Source organism: Anas platyrhynchos, chromosome 2 (assembly GCF_047663525.1).
Source record: "Anas platyrhynchos isolate ZD024472 breed Pekin duck chromosome 2, IASCAAS_PekinDuck_T2T, whole genome shotgun sequence".
Lineage (NCBI taxonomy): Eukaryota > Metazoa > Chordata > Aves > Anseriformes > Anatidae > Anas > Anas platyrhynchos.
Genome location: NC_092588.1, coordinates 35,240,488 through 35,264,510, shown reverse-complemented (window position 1 = coordinate 35,264,510; position 24,023 = coordinate 35,240,488). Strand labels below are relative to the sequence as shown.

The 24,023-nt window shown below is 35.1% G+C and overlaps 1 protein-coding gene across 7 annotated transcripts in view; it reads left to right on the top strand.

The window, feature by feature from the left end:
* C2H8orf34 (chromosome 2 C8orf34 homolog) overlaps positions 1-24,023 on the top strand; it is a 186,855-nt gene that overhangs the window by 107,377 nt on the left and 55,455 nt on the right. For all 7 annotated transcript variants that reach the window (XM_072034536.1, XM_027452324.3, XM_072034538.1 and 4 more), the window contains 2 exons: positions 5,041-5,176; positions 22,984-23,069. In XM_072034536.1, the coding sequence (XP_071890637.1) occupies positions 5,041-5,176; positions 22,984-23,069 (222 nt within the window). The remainder of the gene's footprint in view (positions 1-5,040; positions 5,177-22,983; positions 23,070-24,023) is intronic.

Below are 24,023 nucleotides of genomic sequence, written 5' to 3'. Positions count from 1 at the left end.
GATAACTTCATCAGAAAAGGCTACCTCATATATTGTCTAGTCCCAGCTTAAAATAGGAAGATTGAGAAACTGAAGAGAGTTCTCTCTCTCTTGCTAATTAAAAGTGAGAACTCTAATCACTGATCCATTTTCTCTTTCAAGATATATGAAAACTATATTGCTTTCTACAGCACCCGTTTTGTTGGTTGGTTGGTTTTGACTGTGGGGTAGATTTCTGCTAAATTGGCAAATGATACAGGTTGAGGTGGACATGCAAATTCAGGGTCTTAGCAGAATCAGGTTTCAAATAATTTTGCTTGCATCCAACAGTGGAAGCACAAATATGTATGGAATTTATTTTCAACTTCAGATACTTATAAAATAAGATGTCTTCAGAAAATTGTGTTCAGGAACCTAAAATGGCTTGTAGGAGAGAAAGTCTTTTGACAGATCTATTTGGGACGATGTTTGCATCAGCTGTCTGTGGCAAAGGTCTGACTGAGTGAAATTCTGATGTTTTGAAGGTGTTAATGGGAAGACATTAGAAAAAACACCATTGTCTGCTTTATAACCTCAAACAGATTAGTAAGAGGAAACAAAGTGAAATGTCCTGTAGCTAGTGTATTGCACAAGATAACTCCAGTATTCCTTTGGTTTAAGTAAATGATTAAACATAACTTTCAGGAGTGGCACATTACACCTTCTAGATTAATGGTTCTCCTCTGTTTTGAAGCTTAAATCCTGCATGTTCCAACAATTCTTTTGGAATTAAGGTGGGATTTTTATTGGGCTCTGTTGATATTGGTAAGAAAAATTATCCAAAGCAGAGATGATTGGTTAACATAATATAAAACATACAAGTATGATATGCAAAGCATCAGAAATTCCTTGAACACGAGTAGATCTATTACATGAAGTAGATTTTATCTTTATTTATTTATTTTTATGAGAATACCAGAGCATATTAAGAGTCTGTCCTTTAGCCAACAATTTGTGACAAATCAATGCCATCTATGGACAATACATCAATGTCTGTCCTGACGTAAGAACACTGCCTTGAGAAATTCATTGCTACAGAGAAAAAGCCATTATTTTAGCAGTGCATCAGAATTGACTGGTAGCCTGCAGGAACATAAATCAGGATTCATTATCATATTGCCTCTCACATGAAAACATTTATTGCCTTTCTAAGCATTAGACTGAACAGAAAAACCTTTAGCAGTCATTATCTCTCTAAAGATGAATCAGGACTTTTTCAAGCTCTGCACCTTATACGTCTTAAATTACTCCTGGGAAATTATGGCATTTAATGATGGAGGAAAGAGGCAAAAATGGTTGAATCATATCAAACAGTTTAGCACAGAACTGTATTATGTGACCCTTCTATGCAACTGAACTTTTACCATGTTAAGCAAGGGTTTTGTGCAAGAGCAGCTCTGGCCCTAACATGAAAGCTTTGAGAGTTTTCTAGAAACTTGTAAGAGGATTGCACACCCTCTTATCCCAAGACATTAAACAATCTGGAATGGATTCTAGAATACTTGGCATCACTGCCTCTTTCCTCTCCCCAGCTCCTCCTCCCCAAAATGAAAGGAAATAAATAATTATGAGCAACATCCTATTTAAAAATAGTTACCTGATTACTGAGACATGTTCTTGTTTAGCTGAAATAGATACCCTTTCCCCCTTCCCTTTGTTGATGAAACTTGCCTATAAAAAATCACAAAGAATTTAGCTTAGTGCAGCATTATTATTAATATAGAAAACATCTGGTTCAGTGCTATGCTTTATTACACTTGTGATCTTTATCTCACTTTTAAGCATTTTTTAAGCATGTGTATTGTTATGGCAATGCATGAAGATTGCAGCTCTGTAAATTTATTTTGTTGAATCACTGATTTGAGGGAAAAATAAAAAGTATTGTTTGTTTTGTAGTTTTTTGTTTTGTTTTGGTTTTACAATGTAGGACATATTTAATGAAATGTTATAGGACCAATGTTGGGCCTTCGTATGCCCTATTCATACAGAAAATTGCATAGAAATAACATTAAATGGAAGAAATACAGTGCACGGTCTTTCATTGAAATAATACGTTTTTATTAGTACAAGTGAGATTGAGTCTTATTCTATTTCTCATTTACTCAAACTTCCAGCCTATCACTGTACAAAGATAGGAAACAATTTCCTAAGGATTTGACAGTTTTCACAGTGTTCCTGTCCTCTGTCACAGAAGCAATCATCAACTGGCTTTTTTTTTTATCTCTTTTTCTCAGTGAATTACCTCACTGCTGCTCAATAAAATCACTGAACTGCTCAGCTATATCATCACTAGTTGGTCTAGCAAAGAATACAAAGAAAGAGAAAAGATTCAGTGTTCCAGGCCCTGTAACTGAATTGACTTCTTAATGCAATCCTTTTTTTTTGCTGAGATTGATGCTTTCCAATATTACACAGAAACATTTGAACCTTTGGAAACCTATTTTTGTTATTCTTAAAATACATTACTGCATTCAGTGTTAAGATTCATTTTAAAACATTCCTATTTAGGAATTCCTCTGCAAAACATGCAGCAATTGTTTAACCAAATTGCTTAATTTGTTCTTTATATATGTATAGATATAATATATATATACTGTTTAATACTAAAATTATTGCATTTTTATTTTAATTTTATTTATTTATTTGTTTGTTTGTTTTTATTAAGGGACTATAATGGATGTGGTCAGAAAGATTGCCAGATGACATGTAAACTAACCCACAGCGCTTGAAAATTCCCATCAAATTTATGGCTGTTGGGAACCAGGCAGCTTCTTGAAGCTCAGTTGAGCTTCAAGAAAGTGAGAAAGACTGATATCTGCTCTGTAAATCAGAGGCATGTAGAAGAATCTGAAAACATTCAATACTGAGGCAGAAGTGCGGTAATCAAAGTTAAATCAAAGAATGCAGATTTTATTTGGATTTGGAGGATGGAATTATACTTCTTTGATAGGAATATTAATAGCTTTTTGGTGCTTTTTATTTTTCTAAATCTGCACTTCAGTGTACAGATTACTTCTATCGGGCTAACAGCATATGACAATATACCAGTCCTACAAAATCATCTGCGAACTTGTCTGTTAGCTGCAGCTGTAGGTGCGTCTGAAATTGAAGTTACTTGCACGAAGTTTCACTTACTTTTCTCTTGAGATAAAAATGGTAAGTGTTGCCTAAAAATTTAAAAATGAAATTATTTTGATATACAGAGTCAAATATAAAAGGTATGGTAGAGGGCAGCCTATGTTATTGTTCAATTGAAACAGTCTTAGTAGTCGTCAGAAAGCCAAAAGTTAATCAAGCAGAGAACAGTTGAAAACCTCATTTAAAGAAATCACATCTGTTCATGGGGAAAAAGAATGAGGCATATGCTTCAATTTCATTTAAACTGTAATGCGTCCAGTGGTTTACATCTGTTAAAAAATATGGAACTTTTCACACATCTTTAAAACACAATTAAACATTATTTATTTTAATACATAATATGTTCCAAATATGTAATGCCTTCTCTGAAATGACTCGTAGATGATTGATTTTATAATTCTTTATCATATAGCTTTCCAAGTCCTTTGAATATATAAAATTTTAGATAAAGTTTGAAGGAAAAGTTGTGGAAATGGATGCCAGAAAATTCAGTGGAACTGTCAATTTATATATCCAAGACAAGGAATTTTGGGAGGGGAAGAGCTTTCTTAAGCAGCAGAAGCATCACAGATAAGAAAATCTAGTTCAAGCACTTCAGTGACAAGAAATTAAAGTTTAGTCTTGATGTTCTTTCTTTTTATTACCATGATCAATGGATATTGTTTACTGAAATGGATGTATCCCCAAAAGAGTATGGTTAACATGACATGATCCTGCCAATCTGACCATACCGGTACCACATTATGTATCTATAATGACTGTTTGTGTATTTTAAATTTCAGTTGAATATAGCTTCTGATTTTAAAATTCTCCATGACATTTCCCTATCTGATTCCAGGATCTAAAGTCTGCCTTTGCACACTTTCTGCTTCACTTGTATTCTTTAACATCTGGTTTCTTTTGTAGACATAAATATATGAAAATGTATACGTATACATTATCTGGAAGATTTTAATTAGATGATTGCATACTGTATACCACAAGTCACATGCGTTAGTCAGTACATGAAATGGTTGGTGCTCATTCAATGGCAACTAGTTAGTGCTTTGTTCGTTTATTTTTCAGCTAGAATCTAATTGAATTATAAACAATTTTACGTAGTGCTTTATGGATACAGTAGGTATACATAATATGCCAATTTTATATGTTAGTAAAAAATAAATAGATTATGTTAAGAATGTCCTGACTGTAAACCAAGAGATTTCATTTACATTCTAACTCAGCTACACAATTCCAGAATGATCTGGGGCAAACAGATCTCCAAGAGCCTCAGCTGTCTTCCTGCAAAGCGGGAGTGATTTTACAATAGTATAAAATCTATTTATTATTATTTGTTGCTGATGCAGCAATATGGTAGTTATAAATACATGGTCTCTTTTGATGTGATATATGTATCTATTTTCCATTTTGGGGAGTTTAGTACTTTCATCTTAGTAATACTGTTTCATTGCCAAGTGAATAGATAACAATAATAATAATAAAAAATCAGAAGAGAATCATACATTCAAAAAAACAAAGTTTTCTCTTCTATGTGGATCCCTGTTTCAAATAAAGGTATTGGACAGCATCTCTTCACAAAGCAATTGACAAGTGTTGTCTGTTTTATACATGAATTTGAAAAATAAAGATTAAAAAATAGGCAGTCTGAAGTGGAAATGCTAATATTTTTGAATGAACCTGTGTCAATACAACAGGATACTAATACATATATGAATAAAAATACTCTGAAGTGTTTTTTCTTAGTGTTATTCAAATAACTGTGTGTGATTTCTTCCTGATTTTTGAGTTGTTATATTGTTAAGTGATCCTGCCAAATACATTCTGCAGGTGCAGAATAAATAACTTTATTGCTACAAAATTTAAGCATATTCTGTTTTGTTGCAGAGGATCTTGATGATCTAAGAATGGAAGGAGTAACAAGTCTGATGTCTTCTGGGAGCAAATTCAATCAAACTAGAAGTGCTCATCCTGCTGAGCCTCAAGCAAAGGTCACATTGAATATCTGTGCAAGATGTGCCAGGTAAAAAGCAAAAACATATCATGCTACCAATAAATTATTTTCCCTAGGTTTTCAGATATGTATTGTGGTGGTGGTGACCTCTCCTGTGCTAAGGGGAATAAAAAGAGACAAAAAAAAAAAAAGAAAAAGAAAAAGAACAAAGAAAAATTACTTACTAAATTACTACCCTATAACCTCTGGCATCTGGGTTGGGCAACTTATGTTTATGCTTGATATGTTGCATCAACAATGAATCAAAGAACATAGTTAGTCTGAGGCCTTACTTCACAGCTTGAAACTATTTTAAGCCTTTCTGTCTCTGAATTTCATTAGTTATTTGAGCTTCTGTGGTTTTCCAAGGGATGAATCAGGGAATTTAAAGGTTCAAATCCAATTTGAAAAGCACCTGTATAAATGGAGATTTAGTTGCACAGGTGCAGTCCAGGATTTCAAATAGCTGCTTCTTAGCACTTTATAATCTCATCCTGTTTCACCTCTGAGAAATGATTTAATCAGGTTGAACCCCTTTTGATTTTGACAGCTGGAAATAATTCTTGCATTTACAGTATGGGGGCCAAATAAACAGGTTGGTATTCCTGTAGCCAAGTCAACTTGAGAATGCAACACTAACAGAAACCCCTTAAATTTCCAAGATGCATTCTTCTATGTAGACAAAAGCTCATTTGGTGAAAGGATTTAAGCCTGTTTAAATGACAAAACTAGCCTTCTCACCCTTCTGTTAATGGTTCAGATTAGCAAGAACAATATAGAGGCATGCCAATTTTATCTGCCTGCCTTTGCCAATGGCTGCTCCATTGTGTAGTTTGAGAGGGGATTAGCTGCTTGTAAATAAAAAGCAACCTGTGGTGAAATTAAGTCAAAAGTTTGGCCATATGCCACCCTACGTTTCTACTTTTTTTTTTTTTTTTTTTTTTTTTTTTTTTCCCACTGTTTTGCTTGTAAATTACTACTTTTAAAAGGTACTTATTTAGAAAGAGGGTCTCCAAAACCTTTTCTGATGGTCTGGGAGCACAACTATGGGCATGCTGAATCACCCGTTCAGTAGCATCTCTTTAGCACTGTCATGGAGCCTTAGAGGAGATTCATTTCCCAGTTTACTAGAGCAGCAGTGGCAAAATGGCCTTGTAATACCAGGGAGTTTTGCTGTTAACGGTGTGGCCTTCTGCTTTAAGAAAAGAGCAAACACGCTAGTAGTGTGATTCATCCCAATTCACTAGAAGCAAACTGCTTACGTTGTAAAATGTTTCCAAACAACTAGCTACATGAAAGTATGGCACCTTTTTCCACTGGCATCAGTTGTCCATGGATTAACAAGTAGAAAGGTAAGGAAAACAGAAATGTAAAGTTTCGACGTGGTCTTTTTGAATTTATACAAAGTCTTGTATGGATTACTATGAAGGTTAATTAAATTTTAAATTACCTAAAGTAGCTCCTAACAGCAGGTGTCAAAAATACTATATATCCTCTCAATCCTGCACACCAGGGAACAAAGGATTGAGCTCTTGAGCCAAACCCAGCAACCTGGCTATTGTCCTTTAACTGGCTGTACTATATGACTCTGCAGTCTGAAATATGAGTTGCAAGAGAAAGATCTCATAAAAGCCCCTTTTCTTACTTCACTCTCATTATGAAAGAATGCAAAGCAGTGTTTTATGTCATCTGCAGAGCTTTATGTCGCTCCCTACCCTGTTTAATGAAGTTAGGGAGGAACTAGATGATACCTACTTGTCTCTGGTTCTTTTCACTCTTGTTGCAGTTCAGCAGATTCTTTAAACTTCTGAAGTATCAAAATATAGACCATCGGATCATTAACATTGGATATTTAAAGAGAGAATTGGGTATTGCTGTTGTATTCAGTTGTGAGGAAACTAGCATTTATTCTTCAAGATGAAGAAATCTATTGATTCTTTTTGAACATTCCATACTATTTACTCACTTTGAGAACACCTTTCCCATCTTCAAGACAGCTGTCAGTACAGTTAGCTCTGTCCTGTTAGTACCTCCATAGTGCATTTGTCCAGTGCTTTCTCACAACAGTTATAGTAGAGCACAGAGAGAACTGCTTGAAGCAAATAGCTTCAGGAACATAAAGGTATATATTTTTTCTATTTACTTCCACGAGGAATTCAATTTGCTGTTACACTGTGATATAGCCATTGAAAATACCATGTTATAAAACCAGAACCTGAGCACTTGGGTCACCTCTGTAGAGGTCCCTCTGTGTTGGCATTTATCTCCATTGTTATGTAAAAGCCTAGTATTTATTTTAAGGTCATAATACAGAACATATTAGTATATTTGTTTTGGAAATTATGTTTTCATTTTTTTCATGTCCTTTAAGTAAACTTATGTGCTGTACTGTACATGTATGAAAACAATTAAATTTGATTTTAGGCACATTTTAATACAATTGAAAAAGAAGTCAGTATAAGTTGTTGCTACGCATACTTCTAGCTACAATTAAACAGATGTCTTTCCTCTTAATTTTACTCCCTTTTTTTCATTGTGTAAACTGATTTGAGATGAATGGACCTATTAATGCCGGCGGGGATTCTGTAGATAATAGGACTTGTCAAATCAGACTACCAAATCATGTTTACTGCAGGTATTTTGGCTGTCTGTAGGAAGAATATGACTTTTTACCTCAGATATGATTGTCAGTGTTCCAGATGTTAAGAAACATTCTTGGCTCCGACAAAAGTTTAATTTTACTTTTGTATTTGCATAATGCTAGCTCTGTCACATTTCCCTTTCCCTTTCCCCCCTTTCCCTTTCACCCCTTTCCCTTTCCCTTTCCCTTTCCCTTTCCCTTTCCCTTTCCCTTTCCCTTTCCCTTTCCCTTTCCCTTTCCCTTTCCCTTTCCCTTTCCCTTTCCCTTTCCCTTTCCCTTTCCCTTTTTTCCTTTCTCATTTTCTTCCTTTTTCTTTTTTAATGTCCCGCCCTGATTTTATTGTGCAGGCAAATTACCTTCTATTATACATCCTCCAGAAGTTTCCTCACTTCTTCGGACATGGTGGGTCTTTTCTGAGAGGCATCTAGACAGATGACTTCTGTCATCTAAGAAGGAGTTCCCTGGTACTTAAATAGATTACGTTAGTAGATTACGCCTGGGAGGAGTGCTTGGGTGCTTCTTGCTGCTGAAGGCACCTGCAGTAAAGTACAGTGCAGCAATATGTCTTAACATTTTCATGGAGTCTATAGCTTCCTACAAATGGGCTAAACAAGGGAGTGCAGTGACTTGTGAGAAGTGTAGACTGAACCAGCTGTTTCCCTCATGCTGAAATATTTCTCATCAGACTTCATTTAGCTCTTCACTTACTGCTCAAATATACATGAAAATCAGGATCCAAATCCTGGAATGTAGTAAAAGGGGGAAAATATTAGCAGCTTCTGGTTTCCTGTTTCCTTGTCATTACAGCCTTGTTTCCCTGAGTCACAACTAACATTTAGTTCAAGCTAGCATTAAATGTCCTACATAGTTGGTATTCTATGACTTTCACTAAACTGTTATTCTGCACAGTAACAGTTCTTCCCTTTGAACTCATCTCCGCTTTTTCTGATGCAGTGTTTAACACAGTATCAGAGGAAGATCTTAAAAAAGAATTCCAAATGGGAGTGGCTATAGGCAGAGTTATAAATCGGATTTGTTACAAAGCAAATTAAACACATTTTACATTGTGGGGAAAACCTGCAATGCAGCTGAGGCTCTGTATTTGACAAAACATCCTCCCTAGCTTTAAGTCTCTCAGAAAAAAGTAAAAGTTTTTTCAAGAATTGTAAGAAATGAGAGAGTGAACAGAATTAGAAATATATATTTTTTTTTTCAAAATCAAGTTTTTTTAGAAACTAATATCTAACTGTGAATACTGATAATTTCAGATCATCTTCAAATAATAGATAGAGTTGTCACAGTCCATATTAGTAATTTTAACAAAAGCTAAAGCACTCCACCCAGAAATATAGGAAATAAAGATGTAGGATTCTTTCAAGCTATCACACCAAGTTGTTGTTGTTTTTGTTTTTTTTTCAGTTTATGATTAAAACAATCATACAAACAACAACGACGACAACAACAAATACACAAAACCTCTGAAAAAAGGAAGAATAAAAAGAGGTTTTAATTCTCCTGGAGCATAAATAGGTTTGTAGGCTGGAATATAGCTGTAAGAAACAGAGAGCTTACTGTTTTCTGTATAGATGTTTCACACACGGTGAGCAAAATGCAGATGGATAACAGCTTTAAGAGGTTTTTCAAATGGGAAAGTAGCTGCAGAACAATGTTATTCCCATAGCTGCTCTTGGACTACAGAGAACATTAAGCAGCATATTAAGTCATCTAAATAAAAGGGTGACATCATTCACAAGGTAGAACAAAACAAGGTTCGTAGATACAGAAAAAAGGGGCTACAAAAATAACTGTGTGTGGAATGTTTGCTTCCTGCTATTTAGTTGGGAAAATTAGCAAAGGCAATTTTAGTACAACTAATCTGGATTTAGATCATTTGAGCAAAGCATTTGTAATAAAAATTTCATCTTTGTCTAGGAGCACAGCTAGTTGGACTAACATGGAGAATAGACTGACCTATTCTGTAACACAATTTTGTGAATCCTTTCTCACATACAGGCAAAAGAAATGAATTCCAGGTTTGTTTGATGAGTCATAAGACACCCTCAAACATAAGCAAAACTCTTATGTATTAAACAAAGGTGTAAATGACAATTTGTAAAATCAAACAGCACTTCCATATTTTCTCACATCTTATGGTGTGCACATTGAGAGTTTTGCAAGACTTTGATCAGGCATAAGACGATATTAATTTACTACGGCCAATTGAATGAAGTTTAAGGGTTGTTTTTTTTTTTGTTTTTTTTTTTTTGAGGACCACCCATTAGCCTTGTATGCCCACTGCCATGCTCAAAAGTTAAATCTTGTTCTTGTGGAGTCTTGCCAATGCATTCCTGGAAGTAAGAAGCTTTTTGTTTTTAATAGCGCAAGGGCTGCATTCATTCTTCTTAACATCAATAGAATACAAAAAAGGGGTTGCATGTGATTAAAAAAGAAATAGGATTATAGAAAACATACTGTGCCACAAGCTTGAAGGCTTCTGAACAAGAATGTTGGGAAGGAGCACTAGTTGCATACAAATGTAAGTTTGAGATGCAATACATTTAGTTAATATATTTTTTTAAGATTAACTAGAGTGAAAGCACAATGTCCTAAGGCCTTTTAACATATTAGAGAAATCATATATATTGGTACAAACAAAATAAATCTATACATTAAAAAAGTAGCATGGCTTTTCTACCAATCACCATTGGGATGTGGAGTACAGTTCAAGGTTAGTAACTTGTGTTGACAATGTAGGATAAATGTGCATGCTACCATTTACAGATCTTCTCTGAAAACATGGTTTGGATAAAGTATTCAAGAAGTCTCATGTCAGTTTGCCTTTGTAACAAATTTATTGTTGCCCTACTCATCATCTGTATCTAACTCCTTTTATTTGGTTTCCCCAACAAATCTTCAAGTTAGCTTGCTTATTTACGAAAGCCAGTCAACTTTTCTTTAATCAGATGGATTTTTGGAATATTTTTTATAAGTTTGCTTTTCTACAGCGTGGTCTTCACAACTTCCATGTGTACTTGGGATGTCATCAAATAAACATTGTACTATGTGAAATTAAAAGAATCACATGTGGGTGCTCTGAACTAGCTGGAAGTTAAGCACATCTTCATGGCATACTGCCATAAGGACCATGAAAGTAGGGAGGAAAAGAGAAGAGAAATGAAGGAACCAGCTAGGGAAAAAAAAAAAAAGAATCTGCCAAAGCCGTGAGGTTCCATAAATTTGTCATAAATTGCAGAATAGTGTTTCAACAATTCAACAGTTGTCTGAATTGGTCGTGATATATCTCTAGCAAAATAACAGAAAGAAATTGTTCGGTCAGGGAATTCTCTGGTGTTAATCTTAGACATTTTGGATTGCTACAGAGTAAGAGTGTATGGAGATGCTTTATAAAATCATACAATCATTAAGGTTGGAAAAGACCTCCAAAATCAACTGTCCAACTGTCTCCCAATCACCAATATTACCCACTAAACCCTGTCCCTGTGTATCACATCCAACCTTTCCTTAAACACCCCTAGGAACAATGACTCCACCACCTCCCTGGGTGACCTGGACTAATGCCTAACTACTCTTTCTGAGAAGAAATTTCTCCTAATATCCAACCTGAACCATCCCCTGGTGCAACTTGAGGACATTCCCTCTTGTCCTATGGAACATCAGAGTTATCTAAGTATAACAAAGCTATAACAATACTAATGAAACCTGAGGTCTTTAAGCAGCATTTGCTGGAAAATTTGCTAATGAGCTGTGCAGAAAATAATGCCTGAAACTTGACAAGTGGATCTTATTTAACTAGTAAAAGCAGAAAAATTGATTATTGTGATTAGAGAAGAAACTGCTGTTAAACAAGGCATGTTACTGTATGTACTGTCTACAGACAACACTACTGAAACTTCAGACAACAAAGAGAGAAATTAATCACAGCAGATGCCTCTTTGAGGAAGATCATAAACACTAACAAATGACTGCATTTAGAAAGATGGGCTCTTGGAAGGCTTCCTCAAGGGAAGGGAGGAAGCCTACTGAGCTTCTTCAACTTCAGCTGTACATTAGATCTCGTTTTTATTGTTTATGGTTAGTCTGCTCTCATTGTCATTGTATTCCTTGCACAGAAACCATTGGGGTGGCTGACTTGTCTTGTGAAATGGGATGAGTTCTCCTTCTTGTCTGGGTATGTAACCCCAGACTAATTCCATGTCTGAGGATGGGAAACTACCATGGAATGGGTACTGCACCATGCAGCATTGGGATAGAGTCTGATGAAGTGAGATAAAGAAGAGGGGCAACCTCTGACAGCACATACAGATGTAATAGATTCTGGAAAAAGGGAGGATGCAGAGTTTTCTGCTGGTATGTTTTTTACCAGGTGATCCAGGTTTATATTCTTCCAAATTAAACCAGACCAAGCAATCTACATAACCACAGAATGGCCGAGGTTGGAATGGACATTTGAAGATCATCTAGTCCAACCCCCCTGCCAAGCAAGATCACCTAGAGCATGTTGCACAGGATGGCATCCAGGCGGGTTTTGAATATCACCAGAGAAGGAGACTCCACAACCTCTCTGGGCAGGTCTCTATCCCTGTAGATAATTCTCCTACCCTTTCAGCGAACTGCTGTTCAGTGTGAGTGTGAGGTCTTCTCTTCCAGGCTGAGCCATTTTGGTGTGTTACACTCCAAAAAAAAAAAAAACTGGAAAATGCATGCAGTACTAAAAGATGGTAAAACTCCATGTACTGCTCTCCACTTATCCTGAGAATGCGTAATGTTACCTGGTATTTTGGTGAGATGGTAAAAGCCATGCCTACACTGAAAGGAAAATTTCTGCTCATACAAAAATTCCTTATCTGCTATGTGTCTTGTCAAAACTATACAGTTGACAACATATGCAGATGCTGTTTTAAAGGTGATTCAGATGGATACATTTACATAATTAGACTCATCACTTTAACTGCAGTGTTAACGTAAACCAAGAAGTGATGGAATTAGATAGAATAGGACTTGATTACTGGGGTATGAAATATCTACTCCTAACAGAATTGGGAGTATAACCCTGTGTGTGTGACTTTAAAAGATGTCTTTAAATCCCCCCTTTTCTTTATAGACTTTACTTCTTAATTTAATGTTTTATGGAGAATAAGCTAAAAAAGGTGGATTCCATAACTAGACATGGAGATTTGAGGAGAATAAATTGTAATTGTAATTTAAATAAATAACAAATTAATTGTTAACATTCTTAAAATTTGAGAACAAATGACTTCAAAGTTTTTAGTGAAAAAAAATGTTTCCAAATTAAAGTGTTTGGTACAGATGTCATTTTGTGGGGAAAATTTTCTGATTGGAATTCATTCATGGACTGTTAAGAAGTTTGTCTTCAAATGTTACCAAAACTTTTGATTATGTATACATAATTTTTTCTTTCCTGTCTTGCATTTCATTTTAGCTATCTGTCTGTGTACTGTTTCTAAGTGGCTATTCTTAAAGAGGAAGTGCAAAACATTCCAGATGACTTGTGTTACCATTTTTCAATCTTTTCCCCTTTATTTTCTTTTTTGTAACCTTAATTTTATTGGACCTCCTGTTTGAAAGAGATGAATTTCCCTCATGATTGTTTGTGCTAGCTTCACAGACCTTGTCCTATGTTTTCCAAACAGTTTAAGTGTTTAATTTGCATCTTTTTCCTTTTAAGAGTTGAAAATCAGTCTGGATATCAGGAAAAGGTTCTTCACCAAGAGGGTGGTCAGGCACTGGAACAGGCTCCCCAGGGCAGTGGTCATGGTACTGAGCCTGCCAAAGTTCAAGAAGCTTTCGGAAAATGCTCTCAAACACATGGTCTGATTTTTTTTTTTTTTTTCTGGGTGGTCCTTTGAGGACCCATGAGTTGGACTCAATGATCCTTGTAGGTCCCTTCCAACTATGATTCTAAAATAAATTAATGAAACTATATAGAAGAGTGCTTTATAACTTTTTGAAATTTCCCTTGATTTTAGAGAATTATGGAGAAAAACTTATATTTCCTTTTGCTACTTAGAAAAAAAAAATAGAAAAACTAAAAGGATTGTGAAAAAAAGAAAATAAATGTGCTGAAAAACAGGCAAAAAAAAAAATTTGTCACAAGAGTTTATCTTTTTTGCTGAGTTGAATCTGGGCAGTGATCAGTTTCCTCAGGCTTAAAGTGTAAAAACAAACAAACAAAACAACACAATTGTCTCCTCTTTATCTCTACTGGATTTTGTCAGTGTTAAATACAGCTAAAATAAGCCACTTCATCTTTCCTTTTCTGGAATCGTATACCAATATATATTGGCATATATACCACATGGTATACCATCTTATTTGTTCTTCTACGAAAATAGAAAAACACTGAAGAGCAAAAGAACCTAGGAAAAGTTTTTACTGGTCCTAGTGGTTACTCAGAGACAAACAGCAAAAATGGAATTTTAAGAGTTAGTAAGTCAATGTGCTAAATTTTCAGGGTAACACATTCATTTGTCTTTTATGCAAGCATTGCCTAGTCTTTCACTGGATGGTGTTTCTTTTGGACATCTTACTATATGCAAAATTGAGAATTTCTGTTTCATTTCAAATGATGCTTTTTTTTCTTTCTTTCTTTTTTTTTTTTTTTTTTTTTTTGAGTTCTTAGATCTAAGATTTACTCCTGAAATGCACAAGATATTATCACTTTTAATCACAAATCTTAATTAATTTCATGGCAAACTCTGAATGAATTAGTGTTTTAAAAGAATGACCAAGGTCTCATTATTTTCAAAATCTTTGCTGTGAGAAAGGAACAATACAGGAGATTTATATCAAGTGCTTAGACAGAAATTCTGGGTGAAACAGACTTTTTTTTCTCCCTCTTTGTTTGGCAAATCCACCAAGCAATAATTTCGAACCTACCTGAAGTAATAAATACTGTGAAAAATACTGTCTGTTATCAAGAATTATATAAGCTGTGAAGAAACCACTATTTTCAGATGAAGCATATATCTCTTTAAAAGGAACAGTGGATATCAGTGTCCTTGCATGACATAGTGTTTTCAGAGATGACTGATTTTTATATAACAGCTGATTTTTATTTAACAGCTCTTTAATTCCTTAAAGGCTGCATGTGTAGGGTAGACTTGTTTTTGACATAAATAACTATCAGACTGTACATGGGAAATGGAAGAATTCTGTCTGAAGAAAGATAAGCGTTTGCACGTTTGTGAAAACAGATTGGTGTACTTGAAATATACTTGAAATATAGTAAGTACATAAAATTTACATGGAAATTACGTCTTGTACATACATACTAATGCATTGTTCCTATGATAGAACTGCTTTGGTCAATGTGGCATTTAGTGCAAGGGGTTAACCTGAAGATAGCCCTACTGTAACTGTAACTTCACTGACAGGGAATAGTATCTGGTTTTGGTTCTCTAGGCAAAATACAGTATAAGATTCTGTGAATTAATGACGTGTCACATCTTTTCAAAGAACTATTGGTAGCTGTAGTTATATTGACTTTATTATTATTATTATTTTTTTTTTTTCTTAATATCAGGCTGCTTGTGAAAGATAGAACTGGAATGACAGGGTTGGTAAACTTGTAAACATTTTTTAAAATGCTGTTAAATAATCCTAAGGAAAGTAGACTTTAAGGACTTTTTATTTCTTTTGAATGTGCTAGTCTTGATCTGCAGTAGTGTAAGCAGTAGGAACATATTTGAAAATGAAATTGAGAGTACTTTCTGTTTGCCTGGTCCTGAAAATTGTTGTACTGTCTGTTAATAGAGGGTGACATCCATATCATCCCGTCCTTCATTTGTAGAACTCTTTTTCTTTTCACTGACAAAACACACTTAGCCCTGCTGCAATAACTTAAAAAGCCCAAGGCTTTCCCTCCTTTTCCCTCACCCTCTTTGATGTGTGCCTTGCAAGCTAATTCTTTATTGTGAAGGTTATAGATACTTTCTGTTTTATTCTACACTGTGATGTATATCAGCGATAGCAGTTGCTTGTGGATGAGAACAATATAGGGAGGAAACCAGCAGCTCATGAGCTTAGGGAAGCTTGTTGGTCATAATTTTAGGCTCTGGATAAGTGTTTAATATAGCTCTTAAAGACACACATGCACACACACATACAACTCTTTCACAAGTCCTGGAAAAAATGGTTCACAGGGGAAGAAAGAGTGTTAAGGCTGAAAGGACTGACAAAGACTGTAATTTTTCTCCTGTGAGATAATGGTTTGAAGCCAGCAGCAGATAAAAGATTGCCGTAAGAATGGCTTAATTCCCCATCTTGTAAAAGGATTAGATAATTCAGTCTCTTTATGGATTCCTTACTCTGGGAAATATATTTCCACTTTGGGTTCTCTTCAGAAATAGCTGCAGAGTGAACTTATTTAAATGCACAAAGACCTGCATTCAGGCATTTTGAAAAGGCAAACAGCACACAGAAAAGATTATTTTGCAGGCTGTATCAATGTATAAATTTGCTCAGCAAGTGAATATTCTAGTTTTACCAGCCAAAAATATTATGGATATGAATTATGTATTGGTGATATGGCAACTTTCCATAGAAGTCTTTGAAGAGTGACTGTAAAATAATGCTTTTAATTTGCAGAAAGAGAATGGACTACAACCAGAATCCATTTTTAACTGCAGCTTCTACGAATCTGCAAATCATTTGCTGTGTTTCAGTGTGCAACCACTAAGAAATAGTGTCCTTGAGTGCAAAAGTAAGAAACAGATTTTGATCCTTTTAGTATCAATGGAAATTGAGTTATTTTAGGTAAGGCTAAACGCTTTAGGTACCTTAGATCAAAAAATCTGAATGCTATATATCTGACAAAAACAGAACTGGTGATAGTAACAATGGACTCCTGCCTGTGAGCTTTACACCACCCATTTAAAATGCATTTGAAGGAATTACAAATCTCAGTTGGAGAACATGCTGAATTTGTTACTAAGTTGCTGAATTTCCTACATTTTATTCAGAAATTTTGCTAAATACCTGTATTTATTCATGTGCTCTTAGAGTTTAATTTTGGAAACGTCTGCTTTCCTGGATAATGTTCTGCGGGATAATCCAGTAGTCATCATGATTCATTTCTCTTCAATGCTGATGCTTCCTGTATTTTGTTCTATGCTGAAAACAGGAGCTATGACACTGATTTTTTAATATTACAAGGTGACATGTTGCAGAGCTTTCCCATTATTATTCGAAGCTTGAGAAGTGCCAGCCGCTCTCATAACTCACTGAATTCACAATCCTCTGTTATTTTCCCCATAGATCTAGGACATTTTTCTTCCGTAGTCTCTTGACTTGAAATTTGTATTAACTTCTTTCAAAACCTAATCTTCATTAGGAAGCTAGAGTATGTAGTTAAAACAGATGGAGAGTTTTACTAGCAAAAAAGTACTTTGCCTGTATATTGCTTAATAATATTTATTTAATAGAATATTGTCATTATATTAACTAGTACAGTCTATACTGGAGAATTGGCATTTATTATTTTTTTAATCCTCACCAATTGATAAACTAAGAATTTTGCTGGCACAGTTTTGACATATGTATTTTTGCAAAATATGTTAGTAGAACAAATGGAATCAGAAATTCCTGGCATTATATTTAGGTGCTGGTGAAGCATTGGATTTTACACCAGTATAACTGAGTGCAGAACTTGTAGAGACAGTAAGTCAGGGTACATGAGATCAGAATTTGGATCAGTATGTTTGGGAACAAAGAATGAAAAAAGCTAACTATATTATAGGCAAGTCAGGACAGATGATTATGAAGTATTGTGGTGTTAAGGTTGCTAGGGAAAGGTGCAAGAAAACATTCGATGTAACCTAAAAGCATGCGGGGGCTTTCAAGACTTTGCTTGTCTGATCACTGTGGCTATTAATGTCCCTGAAGTTATGAATATATATTTACTGTATTGAGATTTTATATTTGCTTTATGGAAATTATAATTCAGTATTATGGTGTTATCAGAGATGTCAGATGAAAATCTAGTGTTTAAAATTACAGAAAAGAAGTAGATGATTTGAAGAAAATAAAAACCAAAAAGTCCTCAACTTGAATAAGATTTGCTTTGCTCACCAAAAAAAAAACAAAAAACATCATCTTCCTTCTGTGAATAAGTTTGGGATATTCTTTAATCTTACAAAATGTATATTTATTTATTTTGAGCCAAATTAATAACTACTTCCTAAAAAAATTAACATAAAACCATAAAACACTGAAGAATTAGGATTATTTTTTTTCAACAAGATAGTTATCCTGCTTTGAAGTAATTTAAGGAAAATTAGTGATTCAACAAAATAAAGTCTCCTTAGTTTAGAGTCCAACGCAAACATGATGCTACATCTGTTTTTTTCAGAACTGACTACTTTTCTTTGTGATTGTAGCCTTAAAAATGTACACTGATCTTGGGTGAATGTGACAATGACTTTGCTTCTTTTTGCTGTAAGATTGTTTGCTGAACTTTCCCCTACTTCTCACAATGTTTTTCTAAACATTGTCAGCAGAGACTTCAGCAAAACAGATCAGGAATTTTCCAATGAAATGTGTGTTCTTTAGGAAATAATGATTCATAGAAACCAGAATATTTTACAGAAATTATCCTGGTTCAACAAAATTTAGCTGACACAGGGCAGAACAGAGAGAAGAGCTAGAGCTGCAGTTCTCAGGCATGTAATTTCTCACTTCTTCCTTGGAGAGTGCCCATTACCTTCTTAGAACCCCTCAAGGAACTTTTCTTTATTACTAAAAAAGCCAGAAGAAACATTTGTATTGTCTAGAAATAGCAGGTTTTCAGGATTTCTTCCGAACTGGAATTTCAAGGTTTCTGTTGTTCACCTCTAGGGAACATCAGAATTGGAGCCAATTAGATCATCTCTAGATTGGTATTTTAAAGCAGAAAAGTCTCATAATCATTTACCAGAATCTGAAGGTCAGCATGTACAGTGTGATTTCAAAATGTTTGCCTGTAGTTGCTTGTTTGAGTATTATATAAGAGCTTGTCCAAAAATGCTAACCCTGCTTTTGTTTCATTTTCTTTTCTTCTTCTTTCTCTCTCTTTTTGGCACCTCAGTTTGTCAGAATAGTATTAATATAAATATAAATATAACCCCAATTCTTCTGACTGTGAGCAAGCCACCACCCTCCTTTGAGGGTGAATACTGTTTAGTATTCAATTTAACACACAAAAATTCCCAGATGACAACCTCTACCATAAACTAGCACAAGGCAATTTATAATGTACATATTTTTAACTGGTAGTTTACACAAAACAGAAAATATTAAAGAGCATATATCTCAATATTCATGCATCAGAAACATTTCTGTTTTGTGTTCAGGATTTTTTTGTTCCTTCTTATTATACCCTGATGTCAGAAAGTACCTATGCTTGTGGTTAAGTGGTTTCAATTATTTCTATGAATCTGATCTTGGAAGTAATATTTTTTTTTCTCATTTATTAATATTGAAAGAATGGTGATTACTGGTAAATATTTTTGCTGTAGCATCCTGCCAAAACAAGGAGTTTACTTTAATTTCTTTTGCTACTAATTTTAAGAATATCACATGACAACAGTGTTGATATAGAAGACAACCTTAGTATATGCTGACATTAGCAATTTAGTGCACTAGAGGAATTTATCTTGCATCTATCTGTATGTGCACACTCAAATATAGACATATCTATAGCTGCTCTTCAAGAGAGACTTTGTTTTACCTGTTAAAAAGCAGTTTTCTTAGGCATAAATGCACAAACTTCAAATTTGAAAATGCATGCCAACTTTAAGTCATGGAAGAAAAAAAATATTTCAGCTTCCTTGACAGCTTTCTCTTAGTTTTCTCTCCAAATTATAGTTTAATTCCAATGCCCTATTGTCTGGAAACTGCAGCTGATGGAGGACTACTGCATAGTTTTAGGGAAGGTACAAGCGGAAAAATCACAGCTTCTCTAGTATTATCCTCTCCTTCCCTCTCCACTAATCCCATGCTTAATTAGTTACACATTATAATTAGTAATTTTAGAATGCTGTTAGATAGATTTTGGATTCAAATAAGGAATTGTTTTGTTGTGTCATCTCGTCTCTTTCTTTTCAGCTTCTAAGTGGGGTCATCAATCTAACTAGTCATCTCACATCTTTCTAAAGCAGCAATTACCATAGTGTCAAGAATGTCAAGAAGCTGTCCTTTTAATGTCTCATGTACATTGGATATTGATGGGTATGAGGGAGATATGAAAACAAGACCACAAATTCTGTCGCATAAAAAGAATGGGGAAGTATGATGACATGCTGTGCAGCTGATTACAATAAGGAAGAACAATAAACTCATCTGGACTTTGGATACTGTCAACTTTTATTTCTTGTCAAATACAAGTTCTGGGAAGGACTAGCTTTCAGATAGTAGTGATATGTTTCACCATATATTCTGCTTAAGTAAAATCAGTTGGATTAGAAGACAAGATCGCTAGGAAATATGTCTGAGAGAACATATTAGTGTGAATAGTGAACTGTGTTAGAAAAAGTAGATGTCATTTCAAAGATTTGCGTATTGCAGAGATCAAATCTTCCTCTCACAGGGACCCTTTCCAGTGTCTACTTCTTTATAGCCAGAATTCAAATTATGTAAGTAGCTCCATGTGTAATGCTTTTGGCATAACGAAGTAGCATGTATTACACTATTAAAAGAACTTACAGGTAGATTTTAGAAAGTAAAAGGAAGGTGATCTGGGTTTTTCAAAGTTGTCACGAGGCAAAGGATCCATTTAATTGTATGTAATTTCATGAATAAAATGAGAATCATTTAAATAGTTAATGTCTGATTTCTTGGGGGGGAGAGGGGGAGGGCAGGGATATTTATGAAATCTCATAATGGGAATGAATTACAAAATCTGTAGAATTCTGAAGGGATAAATGAAGCAGCTCCTACCTACTTCTAGAGATAATCTTTTGGGAGTGCAATATAAGCAGAGAAAGTTGGATTAATTTTCCTTTTAATTAAGCACAGATAAATTATCAGAATTGTTGCAGACAAGTGTGCATTGCTTCTGTTTCCTATGATTCCATGTATATCCTTATACACTTAAATACATGCTTGCAGTACTTATGTGTCTGTATGTAATGCAGGTCAGTTTTAATGCAAATGCAAATTATGTGATTTTTGAGGTCTTCCTCCCTTACATGGTTATTTCATTTGGAGTTTTTCTCCCTGTTTGAATATCTTTATGGTAATAGTGCAAACACAATAGTGCTTGTTTCTGTTTTACTGTTGTCTTTAGAAGAGCCTGCTTTATAAGTTAAGTTTTTATAGAATTGGCAAGTAGAGCATTACAAACCAGCTATAAGGGATTCATAGAATTCATTTTCAAAACTGGGTTTACAACTTCTAAATTTTATCTTTTTGTTGCCTTAAGGAGTTTTGAGTTCTATGGAGCTGCTTCCTCAGGTAAGAGTCATTATGAATTTATACTGAGTTTTCTGTCCTAAAAGGACAGAAACTTAATTATTGGGGAGAAAAAAATATTTAGAAGATATGTTAGATAAATGTGCAAGTCATAAAATGTGAAATTCAGATAGGGCAAATATGGAGATTCTGTTTGGTTTCAAAGGTTAATTCAAAGACTCAAGTAAAGCAGATGCAGAGAGTGAGAATACAGAGTGAAAGGAACTTCTTTTAAGAGATGAGTTATTTCTTTCCCCAAGGTTTTACTTCAGTGCATTCTTATAATTCCTGGGCTCTGCAAAACTGGCTTGCATTTTTCTTATTCTTTTCATGTCTGAATAAATTCAACTTAAAATAAATTTTATGTAAATGGCAGTTATATTGTGTTAAGTACTATAGACCATCTCTTCAGAGTAAAATCTGTATTCAGGATTCATAGGAACCTGAAGAAGTATGGTGGGACTCTTGGGATACTCATTTGAAAAACAACAGATTTATTTTTGTAAATTACTGCCAAGGCACTGCAGTCAGCCGATGCAGGAGGAAAGCATGAAGATGATACCTTCAATAAAGTCTGGATTTTTCTTTTAAAAGGGAGGAAATACTCTTGTGTGTATTTACTTGTAGTGGGTTAACTTTGGCTAAGAGCCCACTTAGCTGCTTGTTCACTCATTGCCTTCACCAGGAAAGGGGCAGAAATTCTGGTGAAAAAGCTTGTGGGTTGAGATTAAGACAGGGAGATTGCTTACTAGTTACTGTCGTGGGCAAAACAAACTTAACCTGGGGAAACTTAATTGAATTTATTGCCAATTGAAATTGACTCGGCTAAAGAGAAACAAGAATACTAATATTACAATCACACCTTTCCTCCCCCTTTTCCCAGGTTCAACTTCACTTCTTCATTCACAGACTCCTCTACTCCCATCCACCAGCAGTGCAGGGGAAATGGAGGTTGTGGTCAATCTGTAACAATTTCTCTGTGCTGCTTCGTTGTGGCTCTCCGTGGGCCATGATTGCTTCAGAAAATATCCACTTGCTCCCGTGTAGGTCCTCCACAGTCTGCAATGGATGCTGGCTCTGGCATGGTCTTCACACCAAGCTTGGGGAAATATTTGCTCCAGTGTTTGGAGCACCTCCTTCTCTTACTGTGATGTTCCTACTGCTCTTTCCCACGCCTTCCCTCTTCCTCTACCTGTCTCGCATATCTTTCTCTTTCTTAAATGCATTTTCTCAGAGGTGCCACTGTCTTGGCTTTCAGGCTTAGCTTTGTCCTGTGGTGGGTCCACTGGAGCCAGCTAGAACCATCTGTGTCCCGCATGGAGCAGCCCCTGGCGTCTTCTCACTGAGGCCAACCCTGTCGCCACCCTGCTGCCAACTCATCGACACAGACACTCAGTACAATCCTGTCCAGTTCAAATATTTTTGAACGTAGTGAAGGATGCTTGCAGAGTTTCATATACATGTGATACCACTGAAAATACATTGTTGTTAAAATGAGTCTTGTATAAATATGCAAGGTAGGATTTAGTTGACTGTTTTGTAGAGTCAGGTTTTGGCTATTAAAAAATCTGGAATGATGTGATTGGACCATGGATGCTGACTTCTCAGCAAAGCCACTCTTTTAATTAGGTCAGTGGTGTTGAGAGGTATGTAGTCAGTTAACATTCTTATGTGTCTTATCTATGGAATGTGATTGCATATGTTTTTGTTCTGTTTTTCCACAATTTAGATTGCAAGGAGATAATATGGCAGAAAGGCCAGAAGATGTCTCCATGGTATCTCAAACATCTGAGCCAGCAATGTCAGACTCTGATGGTGAGTTATATAAATATTTGGTGCCCATCAAAAAAACTCACCCCACTATCTTGAATTTAAGAGTAAATTTTATGTCTGTAAAAGAAGATTAAACATTTCCAGAGGGTGTTCCTGGGCACATGAACTCAATCATTTACATTTAAATATGTTAGAAGAGTCCATGACATGTTCTTGGCTGTGGCCGATTAGCACCACAAAAGAAGGCATATTTGGGGTCAGTATTCATCCTTAGCAGACAGTTTATATGTTAGCACAGTATTTTGGATGTAACATAGCTTAATAACATAAACATGGGCTGTTCCTTGCCATCTGGCCTCTGTGATGAAGAATGGTCTTCGGAATATTTAATTTAATAGTACAAATGCAGCCACAGGATTCAAATAATATATAGGAAAAATAAATAATTTCTCCTCCACTTTTAAACTAAGTATCAGAAATGCCTCTCTGGTCTCTCAGAGCACCACTGACAATTAAAAATTCAATATAAAGGAGTTTTTACAAAAACTCAAGTACAATTTTTCTCCTTATATCAACATAAGTATATGTAGTGGTAATTTGCAGTCAGGACACAGCCCAATTTCAATTTCTGCTCTGGTTGTTGAACAGAACACCTGAAATCTAATGGAAAAAGCACTTCCTAAGGGCTATCTTGTCAGAGAATGCCCTGCTTTCTTATAAAAGATTAAGTTGATGAAGATTAACTTTATCTTGTCACTGGAAATGGAGACAGAAAGGAATAGATGTTTGGACAGAGATTCTGCAACGATAAATCTTTCAATCAATTCCTGTACTTCTGGGCAGGACCAGCTGAGTCCATTAATTGAAAGATTTGATTTACAGTTTAGTCTTCAGTAGCTGCAGATATGTTAGCCATCTTGATTAATTAATGCAAAACAAATCATAACTTTTTTTTATTATTATTATTTTATTTTTAATTGTCCTACTAAATGTCTG